Below are 13,835 nucleotides of genomic sequence, written 5' to 3' on the forward strand. Positions count from 1 at the left end.
TCCCTTACCTCACAAATGATCCACATGAGAAGGACATGGTTGGCTATGTCTGTACTGCATGATGTAGACTGTAGACTGGTGCCACCAATACAACATTACCACTGCAAGAATATGCCACAGCTGGTGACTGGAACCAAGGTAGTTTAGCTGTCCTGTATAAAAAAAAAAAAAAAAAAAAAAGGGGTCCCAACAGCTTTACAATTTAATACAGTACGAAGGACACCATACAACACAGTGAAAAATAAAAGGATGGTAACTAATTCTCAGTATTATATCCCATTGTTTGTATTAATCACCCTAAAGCTACATTCAGACATAACATCCACACTGAACTCCTCAGCAAGGGGTCTTATCATGGCCAGAGAAGTCTACCATCAAGGCTCTGGGGTCATTGCTAGAATATCTCTTGATATTGTATTATATTGATCACCACTGTTGCTGTGCAGCGCTGGGGTCCTGGGTTCAAATCCCACCAAGGACAACATCTGCAAGGAGTTTGTATGTTCTCCTGGTGTTTGTGTAGTTTCCTCCGGTTTCCTCCCACACTCCAAAGACATACTGATAGGGAATGTAGATTGTGAGCCCTGATGGGGACAGTGATAATAATGTCCGTAAAGCGCTGTGGAATTATTGGAGTTATAGAAGAGTAAAATAAATGCTTAAGATACGCCCAGTAATCACTGTACTGGATGATATGTGCTGAGTAGAGATGAGCGTTGTTCTACTCGAACTGTTCGCCAATCTCAAATTCGAGCTGTTTTGGGCGGTGTTCGAGCCGTTCGGCGAACACGAACAATTTGAGAAAAATTCGGCTGTTCGAGGTTATGTTCGATAACTGTTCGTGCACCAAAATCATAACTGGATTTTTTCTCAGTAATGATGAAAATTAATGTTAATACGCAGTTTGAGTGTACAGCGGGGTGGGGGGAGGGGCAGGGGATGGATCTCTGCAGGAATAATGAAGATCTCCATTTTTTTTCTCTTTCCCGCATTTACAGTGGGGAGGTGCAATCTGTCAGCCTATCAGCAGCGCACACACGGAGCGAAGTGCTTTTTTTCACACAAGCAAGGGCATGTGTCATTGGCAGTGTATGTCACATGTCCTTGCCCTATAAGACCAAGCCATTTTCCCCGTCACCACCATTTTCTCACTGCTGCAGCTGCGTGTTAGACGGCACCGCTGTTGCTGTGTGCGCTATACCTTGTTAATTTCAAGCCAATTTTCGCACAAATCTACAGATAGCTTGGGAGTAGGGAATACTTGTGATTGCAGTCCTTTTAAGGACTAGGTTACAGCATTTCCTACGACTTTTAACAGGCAGGTCTGTGCTCTTAAATAGATAGATTGTGGGAGTAAAGACTAATTGTAATTGGAGTCCTTTTCAGGACTAGGTTACATCAGTTCCTATCAGTTTTTGCCAGGCAGGTCTGTGCCAGTGCTGTGCAAGTTTTTTTCACAGCATTTGGCTGAATCTAGCAAAGCTAATCCTTTTGGCCTATTGCAGAGTGTGTTAGTCAGTGGAGTAGCCTATCTGTGTTGCAAGATATACCACCTGTGTATAGAATACCAATTTTTTTACTGCACCTAGTGAAGTAAAATCTTTTGGGCATAGCATCATTCTATTAGTCCATCTATACTGACCTCCATCAGGTTGCAAATTGAATATAATTTTTTTCTGCATCTACCTCTGAAAAAATATTGGGCTTCTAGCTGTGTGTGGGACTTGTTGTATTAGTCCATCTATACTGACCTCCATCAGGTTGCAAACTGAATATATTTTTTTCTGCATCTACCTCTGAAAAAATATTGGGCTTCTAGCTGTGTGTGGGACTTGTTGTATTAGTCCATCTATACTGACCTCCATCAGGTTGCAAACTGAATATATTTTTTTCTGCATCTACCTCTGAAAAAATATTTGGCCTTCTAGTAGTGTGTCGGACTTTCTCTATTAGTCCATCTATACTGACCTCCATCAGGTTGCAAATTAAAACTAATTTTTATCTGCATCTACAGTACCTCTGAAAAAATATTTGGGCTTCTAGCTGTGTGTGGGACTTGTTGTATTAGTCCATCTATACTGACCTCCATCAGGTTGCAAACTGAATATATTTTTTTCTGCATCTACCTCTGAAAAAATATTGGGCTTCTAGCTGTGTGTGGGACTTGTTGTATTAGTCCATCTATACTGACCTCCATCAGGTTGCAAACTGAATATAATTTTTTTCTGCATCTACCTCTGAAAAAATATTGGGCTTCTAGCTGTGTGTGGGTCTTGTTCTATTAATCCATCTATACTGACCTCCATCAGGTTGCAAACTGAATATAATTTTTTTCTGCATCTAGCTCTGAAAAAATATTTGGCCTTCTAGTAGTGTGTCGGACTTTCTCTATTAGTCCATCTATACTGACCTCCATCAGGTTGCAAACTGAATATAATTTTTTTCTGCATCTAGCTCTGAAAAAATATTTGGCCTTCTAGTAGTGTGTCGGACTTTCTCTATTAGTCCATCTATACTGACCTCCATCAGGTTGCAAATTAAAACTAATTTTTATCTGCATCTACAGTACCTCTGAAAAAATATTTGGGCTTCTAGCTGTGTGTGGGACTTGTTGTATTAGTCCATCTATACTGACCTCCATCAGGTTGCAAACTGAATATATTTTTTTCTGCATCTACCTCTGAAAAAATATTGGGCTTCTAGCTGTGTGTGGGTCTTGTTCTATTAATCCATCTATACTGACCTCCATCAGGTTGCAAACTGAATATAATTTTTTTCTGCATCTAGCTCTGAAAAAATATTTGGCCTTCTAGTAGTGTGTCGGACTTTCTCTATTAGTCCATCTATACTGACCTCCATCAGGTTGCAAACTGAATATATTTTTTTCTGCATCTACCTCTGAAAAAATATTTGGCCTTCTAGTAGTGTGTCGGACTTTCTCTATTAGTCCATCTATACTGACCTCCATCAGGTTGCAAATTCAAAATAATTTTTTTCTGCATCTAACCCAGCCAATAGTTTTGGCCTAATAACACAGTTTGGCCACTCAGCTCTGCTCGGTTACCATCCATTGTTTTTTTGTGCAAACAACTCCAGAGTTGTGAATTAGTTAACCACCAAAATGAGTGGAAAAAGGCCTGCTGCTGGTGGAAAGGGGAATAGGCGTGTTGGGAAGGGGAAAAAAGGTTGCGTCCGTGGGGTAGGTGTTAAAGCAACAGTAACATCTACAGAAGAAAGACCATCTTCCAGCCAAACTAAAATGTCTACTTCTTTTAGCGGACAATGTGATAAGATCCCTTTCTTACGGCCACGCCAATCGCTACAAATTCCAGATGAGGCACAAAAACAGCAGGTGCTTCAACGGATATCAAGTGCTCCTTTAAGTGGGCTCTCCTCCACATCAACTTCAACATCACAAATACTCCAGTCCTCAAAGGTGTCACCCAAATCGCACTTGCTTCCTCACAGCTCCCAAATCTCCAGCTGCCCGTCTGAGTATGAGGTAGAACAGATGGTTGAGTCTGCAGAGCTGTTTACTCATACTATAGCCTGGGAATCAGAGGTCGACTCCAGCGCTTCTGTGAATCCAGACGAGGAAATGATCTGCACTGATGCCCAGAATCTTTATGAGTCGGATCCAGGACCAGACGCAGAAGGTTCTGACCATAATGTAGACCCTCATTCCCAAACTGTAACTCCTGTTGGTGGAGACAATGAGGAAGACGATGATAAGACTCAAATACCTGATTGGAGCGACAACTTTAGTTTTTTGTCAGGGCAGGAACAGGTTGGCTCTGAGGACGACGGGTGTGATAACGCACAGGGTGATGATGAGGAGGTCGGAGATCCCACTTACTGTCAACCCACAGTCAGCCAAGAGATGAGGTCAGCAGAGGAGGTGGAGGAAGATGCTAGTGACGACGAGGTCAGGTTGCGCCTTCCTGGACAGAGACGTAGTACTGGAAGCACGTCAACAACTGCATCCTCAAACACAACTCTGCCTCTCACCACAAGTCGTGGTGGCTCTTCAGGTCGCATGGGTGCTAAGCCTTGCATAGCCTGGGCATTTTTTCAGATCGATAAAGATGACCCAACTCGTGTTATCTGTAACATTTGTCAGCAAAAGCTAAGTAGAGGCCAAAAAATACATAGTTTGAGTACTTCATGCATGAACCGGCACATGGACATGAAGCATAAGTTGCAGTGGGAAGCTCAGTGTGCTACAATGCGGCCTAGCCGGCCGGGCCAACCACCGTCTGCCATATCTTGTGCATCCGCGGCCTCTTCATCCTCTGTGACTGGGGGGACAGCAGTCACACCTGTTTTGGGGCGCAGACCTGCCACCTCTTTACCCGCAACAGCCAGCGTGATTGGCAGGTCATCATTTTCTTTGGAGGTGGTAACACCAGCTGGTGTTGAGCGCTGTCCGACATCGATAGCACCACCTTTGGATCAAGGCAACCTAACATGTCCGCCTGCATCTTCCTCACAGACCGGCAGTTTGCCGGGGACACCCTTATCAACCCCGTCTAAGCACAATAGCCAGCCCTCGGTCCCTCAGATGTGGACAAGTAAAAGACCATTTCCTCCTAGCCATGAGAAAGCTAAGAGGTTGAATTTCACCATCTGCAAGCTCTTGGCTACAGAAATGCTGCCTTTCCGCCTGGTGGACACAGAGGATTTTCGAGACCTTATGTCCGTCGCAGTGCCCCAGTACCAGATGCCCAGTCGGCACTACTTCTCAAAGAAAGGTGTGCCTGCGCTCCACCAGCATGTCGCACACAACATCACCGCTTCTTTGAGAAACTCTGTGTGTGACAGGGTGCATTTCACCACAGACACTTGGACGAGTAGGCATGGACAGGGGCATTACATGTCGCTGACTGGGCACTGGTTAACTATGGTGACAGCAGGACAAGGGGCTGCTGTCCAAGTCTTGCCGTCCCCACGAGTTGTGCGTCAATCCTCTTTATGTCAAAGTTCCTCCACTGCTTCTGCCTCCTCAACCTCCTCTCGGTCTTCCACCTGCACCCAAAGCCTGTCTGGTCATGCCACAAGCTTTCTAACTGCGCAGAAGGGATCCTGCACACCTCCTTACTATGCTGGCAGTAGGGCTCAACGTCATCAGGCGGTTTTTACATTGAAATGTCTGGGAAATGTGAGTCACACAGCTGAGGAGTTGTGGTCAGCTCTGGAGAACCAATTTCATGAATGGTTGTCTCCACTGGACCTGAAACCAGGGAAGGCCGTGTGCGACAATGCTGCAAACCTTGGTGCGGCCCTTCGCCGGGGCAATGTCACACACGTGCCTTGTATGGCTCACGTGTTGAACCTGGTTGTCCAGCAATTTTTAGCCCACTATCCCAGACTAGATGGCCTTCTGCAGAGGGCACGGTCGCTGTGTGCTCACTTCCGCCGTTCGCATCCCGCAGCTCAGTGACTTACATATCTACAGAAGTCGTTGGGCCTGCCACTTCACCGGCTAAAATGCGATGTGCCTACCCGGTGGAATTCAACTCTGCACATGTTGCAGCGACTGTGGCAGCACCGACAAGCCCTGGTGCAATATGTTCTGACGTATAGCCTGGGCCAAAGAGATTCAGAGGTGGGGCAAATCACGCTGGAGGAGTGGTCTCAGATCAGGGACCTATGCACCCTTCTGCACAGTTATGAAATGGCGACGAAAATGTTTAGTGCTGACGATGCCATTATCAGCATGACTATTCCGGTGATTTACATGCTGGAGCACATGTTAAACAGAATTCGGAGTCAGGTGGTGGCACAAGAGGAGGTGGAGGAAGTAGAGGAGGAGGAGTTGTATGCGGAAGGGCTAACATCTGCAAGGTCCAGACGGTCGGCAGCACCAAGGCGGCAGGCATGTGAGGGTGGGGGAGATGGTTTTACCAGGGCGCATGGTAGCAGCCAAACTAGTGAGGAAGGTGCAGGAGCCCAGGAAGAAGTGGAGGACGAACTGATGGAAGACTCATCAGATGAGGGAGACCTTGATCACATTTCTGTTGTGCGAGGTTGGGGGGAGAGGACAGAGGAAGGAAGCATGATTGTTACCTCGCCACCAACAAAACAGGGACTTGGTGCTCCTGGATGCGCAACACACATGAGTGCCTTCTTGCTGCACTACCTGCAACATGACCCTCAAATTGTGAGAATTAGAAATAATCCTGACTACTGGGTTGCCACACTGTTAGATCCCCGGTACAAAAGTAAATTTGCAGAAATTATTCCTGCCATAGAAAGGGATGCACGCATGCAGGAGTATCAGCAGAGACTGTTGCAGAATCTTACATGTGCTTTTCCACAAAATACCAGTGGTGCACGTAGTGAATCTCACAGTTCCAACTTGCCAACCGTGGGACCGTCAAGTGTTCAGCACTCAAACCGTAACAGAACCACAGTATCTGCTGGTAACATCAATTTTGCGGAATCATTTCACCACTTTTTTAGCCCATCCTTTGCAAGGCCACAGGAGACAAGAAGTCTGACACATAGTCAACGCCTAGAGACGATGGTACAGGAGTATCTCCAAGTAAACATTGAAGCCACGACTGTGTCACTGGACCCTTGCTCTTTTTGGGCTTCCAATCTGGATAAATGGCCGGAGCTAGCCACTTACGCCTTGGAGATCTTGTCATGCCCCGCAGCCAGCGTTCTGTCTGAACGTGTGTTCAGCGCTGCTGGTGGTGTGCTGACAGATAAGCGCACGCGGCTCTCCACTGATAATGTAGACAGACTCACGTTCATAAAGATGAACAAATCATGGATCCGAAACGACTTTTCTACCCCTGTGTCATCCTGGGGAGAGTAAAAGCTTGATGATTGGTTAAAATCACCCTACCAACCGTTTTAAGCTTTCAAATTACTAATCATGTTTATCTGTATCTTGGCTGGAAAATAATTTGGGCTTTGTAGCAGTGTGCAGCACTGATCCTATTAGGCCATCTATACTAAAGCTTCACCAGATTTAAAATTAATAATAATTTTTAGCTGCATCTAGCCCGGAAAATAATTTTGGGGCTCCGAGATGCGCAAGACACATAAGTGCCTTCTTGCTGCACTACCTGCAGCATGACCCTCATATTGTCAGAATTCGAAGTAATCATGACTACTGGGTTGCCACACTCTTAGATCCCCCAAACTTTTCGATCAACCTTTTCATTTTAATAAAGACCAAAAAAATGGTCATTTTTGAAATTATAAGCATTAGCAGGTTGTTAGAAACTGAAATCAAACAGTTTTCAACTCAAAACTTTATTCTAGGTGATGTTACATTTTCACATAGGACCCCTTGTTCGAAAGGAGCTTCTGAACTCTCTCGTCCATTGAATTTGTCAGGTTTTGGATGGTTTCTGCGTCAATTGTTTTGCATGAGGACAGAATACCCTCCCAGAGCTGTTGCTTAGATGTGAACTGCCTTCCGCCATCATAGACACTCCTTTTAATGATGCTCCAAAGGTTCTGAATGGGGTAGAGGTCAGGGGAGCATGGGGGTCACACCATAAGTTTGTCCCCTTTTATGCCCATATCAGCCAGAGATGCAGATGTTTTATGTGCAGCATGAGATGGTGCATTATCATGCAGAAAAATGATCTTGCTGTGAAATACACGGTTCTTCTTCTTGAACCATGGCAGGAAGTGCTGTTTGAGAAAATCCACATACATTATGGAGTTCATCTTTAGCGCCTTCAGGGATCCTAAAGGGGCCGACAATCTCTCTCCCCATGATTCCAGCCCAAAACATTACTCCACCTCCTCCTTGTTGGCGCTGTAGCCGTGTTTGCGTGGGGTGTCCATCAACCAGCCATCCTCCACTCCATCCATCTGGACCATCGAGCGCTGCACGGCACTCATCCGTGAACAAAACAGTTTTGAAATCAGTCTTCATGTAATGTTTGGCCCACTGGAGCCGTTTCTGCTTGTGTGAAGTGGATAGAGGAGGTCGACAGGATGGCGCATGCACAGCTGCAAACCTCTGAAGGACCCTGCATCTTGTTGTTCGGGGGACGTTGGAGGCACAAGCAGCTTCAAAAACTTGTCTGCTGCTATGACAAGGCTTTTTTGCCGCTGCTCTTTCAACCTGACGTAATTGCCTGTAGGAAAGAGTCCTCAATTTGCCCTTATCAGCACGCACACGTGTGTACTGTGAATCAGCTACATACTTCTTGATTGCCAAGACACTTCATCCTGATCATCGCACAATGTTGATTGTAGTCATGCCTTGACCTAAACACTCCACAATTTGTTGCTTCTCAGCAGCCGACACATCCTTTTTCTTTCCCATTTTGGCAGAAAATGTAGGCTGCTTAATAATGTGAGAGAGCCTTCTTAAGTAGTCTTGCCTTTCATTGGACACACCTGCCAAACTAATTAGCACAGGTGTCTGCAATTGCTTACAGTGATATAAAGAGCCCTGACACACATCACCATCAATGAGTTTAACTGACAAACAAACAAATTCTTCCCTTATCACTCCTAAACACTTTTTGCATAATAATTTGGAACGCAGTGTACATGTGCTTTTCCACAAAACACCAGTGGTTCACGTAGTGAATCTTACAGTTCTAACTTGCCAACCGTGGTCTGTATGGAGTTGTTCAATAAAGGGCCCAAAATTAAGATAACATAGATGGGAGAGGTCTCTATGAATAGGAATTCCTAAGTATTTGATACCCTGTGATGGCCAGGCAAAGGGAAAGTTGGACTGGATGGAATCCTATATGGATTTGGGGAGGGAGACATCGAGGGCCTCAGACTTCGCTGCATTGATTTTAAAATTTTACCATGTAACAAAGTGATCTATTTCAGCCATAACAGCATGGATGGATATATGTGATTGAGTGATGTATACTAGGACATCATCAGAAAATAGAGAGCACTTGTACTCGGTGCCTCCTACCTCAATCCACCTAATATTGGGGTTATGGCGAATTGATGAGAGCAGGTGCTCCGTCACTAGGATGTATAAGAGAGGGGACAGAGGACATCACTGCCTTGTCCCATTGGTGATTGTGAAATGTGATGAAAATGTTCTGACGCACCCCCTGGGCCTTGGGACACCCGGAGCCGGACCCTTTTTGGTGGATGCTGGTGGTTGTAGTCTTCGTGGCGGCGACCCGGTTCCGTGGCTCAGGGCGATCAAACCAGTGGCGGAACTATTTATGTGGTTTTGATGTTTAAATGTCCGACTACGCCACCCGTGGATTGCGGTCAGAGTGAACCGCCGCTACAGGGCAGACCGCTGAGGCTGGTGTTGTGGGTGCAGCAGAGCGTAGCATAACTCCCCACTGGAGGAGTATAGCCTCAGGGCAGTGTATGCGGAGGATGGGGGTGATGGTGCAGGGCAGCAGCAGTAACGACACGGAGTCAGTGATGCAGTTCAGGGCCTTTACTCACAGTTCTTATTATCCAGACCACGTCTGCAGGCAACGGCTGCCCACATCGTACTGTGCTCACCAGGTGAGGGGCTCAGACAACTCCCAGATAACTTTGGAGCACTTCACAGGACCCCCTTTGTGTGTCCTTTGTCTGGCCTTTCTTACCAACACTTCTGTCCGGCTGCCTCGGGCCTCCTCTTGGTAAACTTGGCGCCAGTTTCCCTGACCCTATGTGGTGCCTTCCTAGCGGGTGTAGCGAGGGGCTGCGCCACATAAAATGTCAGAGCCTCCGGTTTCTAGCTGAGGGTCGTTTCCTGCCTCCACTAGTTCGGGGACCGGTCTCCCCCTTTGGCCTGACTCCTCCACGCAGGTGGATTCGGGCGTGCGGTGGCGACTCGCCCGTCCGCACCCCTGGGATCCCTTCATTCCTCGTTCCTGGAGCCTTCTCCGCTCCTCTTCCTTCCTTCTCCCTCTTCCAGGCCTGGGCCTCTGTTACTAGGCCCGCCTCCGGAGCAGAGCTCATGCAGAGCCCCTGCTCCCTGACACTTCTGCTCAGACTTCTCTGCACTGAACTAAGATGGTGCCCACCTTTTATACTCCCTTCTCAATGCACCCAGGAACTGCTTCCTCCCTGCTCCTGCACTACAGGGTTCCCCTTCCTCAGTGTTCCCTCCCCCCACTCCAGCCAGGGACAGGGACTGTCGTGCCCATCTCAGGGGCATATTGGTCGCCCTGCCCCACGGCAATGTGGTGTAATGCATGCAGGTGTCGGGTCCTGATCCACACTCCATCCTTACCTGAGAGTGAGATATCACACCTCTGGGTGAGGTGCAATACGTCTGTAGCAACCGAGCCCTCAGGGTGCTACAGTTCCATTTATCTTCAGCCTAGGTGACGTATTGCGATACAGGGCCGTGATTTTGGCTATAAAAGGGTCCCCTAGACCCCTACCCCAAGCTTTTTAAGAGAATCATATATGGCGTGCCAGGAGACTCTATGGAATGCTTTCTCAGCATCCAACGAGAGTATCTAATTTCAAATTTTTAACTGCATCTAGCCCAGGAAATACTTTGTGCCTAGTAGCAGTGTCTGCTAGTCAGCGGATTATCCCGGCTGTTAAGCAAGCTGCACCACCTGTAGTTTAGACACTTAATTGTTTCAAAGGAAATGCTTCGGGACCATGGGATACTTAGTGAAGAGCATCAGGAGGCACCCCAAGGCATAGGGGCTGGGACTGGCAGTAGGATGCCTTGCGGTGGACAGCCGAGCTCGATCCTTATAAAAGCTTTTTAACTGCAGCAGCTTTAGTGGACGCTACTGGAGCTGGAATTACGCGGCTGCTGGCATGAGACTTGCCCTCCAATAGATCCTTGTAAATGGATTTAAAGTGTATTTATTCAAATTAGAGAGACAATTTAAATTAAAAAGCTTAGAGCTGCCTCCACCACAGGGGGGCTCGCTCGACCCACCAGCGGACAGGCACCAGTATTGGGAGAGTGGGGCTGGCCGTCAGGGTTCACCGCGGCTCTGGCACAAACCCGGCGACACGGAGGTGGCACGGGCAGGAGCGGACTGGCCGTGTCGGCTTCTCACTTTTTGCATTTTAGAAGGGCATGACATGCCTATATCTGTGTCTCCCCCTCCTTTTACTCCTCCACCTCTTTTATTTTCGCATGACTATATGTACTTGTCACTTTTCCATGTGTTAGTTGTGTCTTCTGAGCAGTTTGTCAGCTTTTGGACACCTTTGAAGGTGTTTTCTATGTGTTTCTATGTGTTTTTGTTTGCCTGCCATTGGTTTTAACGGTGTTCGAAGGTGTTCGACGAACAGTTCGACGAACAGTTCGGCGAACACACGGGTGTTCGACGAACCGAACCGAACTCGAACACTACGGGGGTGGCTCAACACTAGTGCTGAGGTGCCATAGAGCTGTTGCAATTATTCCTGATAGATAAAAAGAGCTATTCTGTATCCAGAACACAGCTAGCCCGAGGTCAGAGACATACATTAGGAGAATTATCATCTGCACAGCTCTCCTCTATCAGTATCTTCTGTACTTTCCAGGACTAACTAGTAATGTATCAATAACTGGTAGTAGCTAGATCTGTGAAAGAACAATTCATTGGTGGAAAAAAGTAGTGAATATCTCTTTATCTGTATCTAATGTATAGGTTTTTGAAAATATTTTCAGTTCACTATAGTCAGTGCACAAAAAAACAGACATTACAGCAGGACATGTGTGAAGAGAGTCTTCTTTAAAATCCCATTCCCATGGAATGGAAGAAGCATGTTCTCATCTGTCAGAATTACTGCAGATTTCCCACTTAACACAATCTATAAGAATTACATTTATTATATACTTCATTTTACCTGTAAGTGGCTGCACACCATAAAATATTAAATTAAAAGAATCCCTACGTATTTGCGGATAAAGAAATATTGACGCTCTTCAGAGCTGTACTCTGCATCATAATAGTATGCAGGACTTGGTAAGCAGGCACAAGAGTGACTTCCTTCAGCCTCACTGGCTTGTGTTTGTCCATAAGACAACTGGCTGCAGCAGAGGCCTCCCAGTGCTGCCCTGTCTGCAGATGGACAAAGGTATCACTTAAGGGGCTTTACCATAATAATAGATCCATTCTATAAAAGCTTTTCTAATACAATTCATTTTCAAAATGGCATTTTTCCATTACATTGCCAGATTACTTGTCTTCATATTTGCTGCTGCATGGTCTGGTTGAGAAGGCGCACATATTTTCTTTAATAAATGGGTTATGTATATTGAGACTGGGCAGCACACAACCCACGGACAGTGCATATGACGGAGACACACAGCGATGTTACATGCAGCGTTCTGCCTGCACCATTGCTAGTCAGGACTTCTTTTGTGACTGTTGCTTTGGACTGCGCATGCACCAGTCAGCCAGCATTGTTCTGTATAGCTGTCAGGCTGAACAGTACTAGTCGGCAGTCACAGTCACAGAAGAAAGCTTCATTATTGGTTCTTAGCGCAGATGGCTGCATATATGGCCAACGATGCTGCCTCCCTCACACATTCTGATGCAATTGTATACATTACATACGCCATGTGTTGGTATATGGATCATAGCATATTTGTGCACCTCTACATTCATTTTATACTAAAGGTGTTTGAGCCCTTTATATATATTTTTTTTAGCATCGTTATATGCCACCGTCTTCCTGCCATATCTCCGAGCACAGATAGTGAGCCTTTATTCTGTGACTGTGTGTGATTGCTGGCTTGCACTCTTCAGCCAGCTGTATACAATGGCGTTGTCTGACTGGGGCATGCGCGGTACAAGCCAGTACTCGCTCACACTCATGGAAGAAGCGCTCGCTGGCTGTTCTCGGTGATCGCACAGGCATAGAACAAAGCTGTCTCCCTTATTAGAACAGTCAGATCTGCTTTCTGGGCAGGGTTATGAGCAATTCTCATAGTAGATTACATGTGTTTCCCCGTCTCCACACACATAACCCATTTATTACAGGATACATCTCCAGACCACACAAGCAGAAAATAATAGAGATAGAAAAATGATGCCATTTCAACATTTAATTATATTTGAAAAGTTGTTTTTCCCAAGATCTTTTACAGAGCACGGATTTACCATCATGGTAAAACCTTTAATATTCACTCCTAGCTTTAGTGTTCCTTTACCGACTTCAATATTGGCGCATTTTTGCACTGCCATAAGGTTTTCATTTTGCCATCACATTAACTATATGAAGGCTAGTCTTTCACAGCATTGAGCTGCATTTTTCAGTGGCACAATTACTGATTAACACTGACTAACTTTTTTTTTTTGAGGGAAGTGGTCGGGGTGGAAATAAACTAGCAATTCTGCCATTTTGTTTCGCATTCTTAAACTCATGCCATTTGTGTGGCAAACAAAGATTTTTTATGTTGATGCATTCAAAAGACTCGTAACTTTTTTTTTCCCCATCAAAGTGGTCACTTTTGCAAAATACAACACATTTTTGTGTTTTTGAAGTAAAGGATTTATCTTTTACTTTAAAGCCTTTTTAATGAGTGAGGCTCACACGTAACAGCCTACCCCTAAGAGGCATATAGTGATGATTAAGCAAATTAAGGCCTCATCCATACGTCCGTTTTTCTCACATACGGGAAAAATGGACTGATTATTTTGATTAACGTTTAATCAGAGTGCAGACTGATTTTTTCACTGATCCATGGACTTTCATTGCCGATTTTGATCCCTCGTATAAAAATTGGACATGTCTGAGCGATTTTCTGTGGACAAAAAAAATCAAACATGTGAATGGCCCCAGACTATAATAGATATGAGAACTATCAGTGAATATCACGGCTAGTCTCCCAAGTTGCCGTGAAGGGAAATCTTAAGGTTTCAGCATAGCAAGACAAAATGAACAATTATATGCTTCCAACTTTGCGGGAACAGTTT

The 13,835-nt window shown here is 45.7% G+C and overlaps 1 protein-coding gene across 4 annotated transcripts in view; it reads right to left on the minus strand.

Annotated features, from left to right (window-relative positions):
• PAQR3 (progestin and adipoQ receptor family member 3) overlaps positions 1-13,835 on the minus strand; it is a 53,025-nt gene that overhangs the window by 14,548 nt on the left and 24,642 nt on the right. For 3 of the 4 annotated variants that reach the window (XM_073637000.1, XM_073636999.1, XM_073637001.1), the window contains exon 7: positions 9-152. In XM_073637000.1, the coding sequence (XP_073493101.1) occupies positions 10-152 (143 nt within the window). In that variant the 3' untranslated portion in view covers position 9. Of the gene's footprint in view, positions 1-8; positions 153-11,397; positions 13,664-13,835 lie in introns of those variants that run through there. The other variant, XM_073637002.1, reaches the window with a different exon arrangement.

This window comes from Phyllobates terribilis, unplaced genomic scaffold, assembly GCF_046119375.1.
Source record: "Phyllobates terribilis strain yellow unplaced genomic scaffold, ASM4611937v1 Scaffold_1__5_contigs__length_1240528914, whole genome shotgun sequence".
In the NCBI taxonomy this organism is placed as follows: domain Eukaryota; kingdom Metazoa; phylum Chordata; class Amphibia; order Anura; family Dendrobatidae; genus Phyllobates; species Phyllobates terribilis.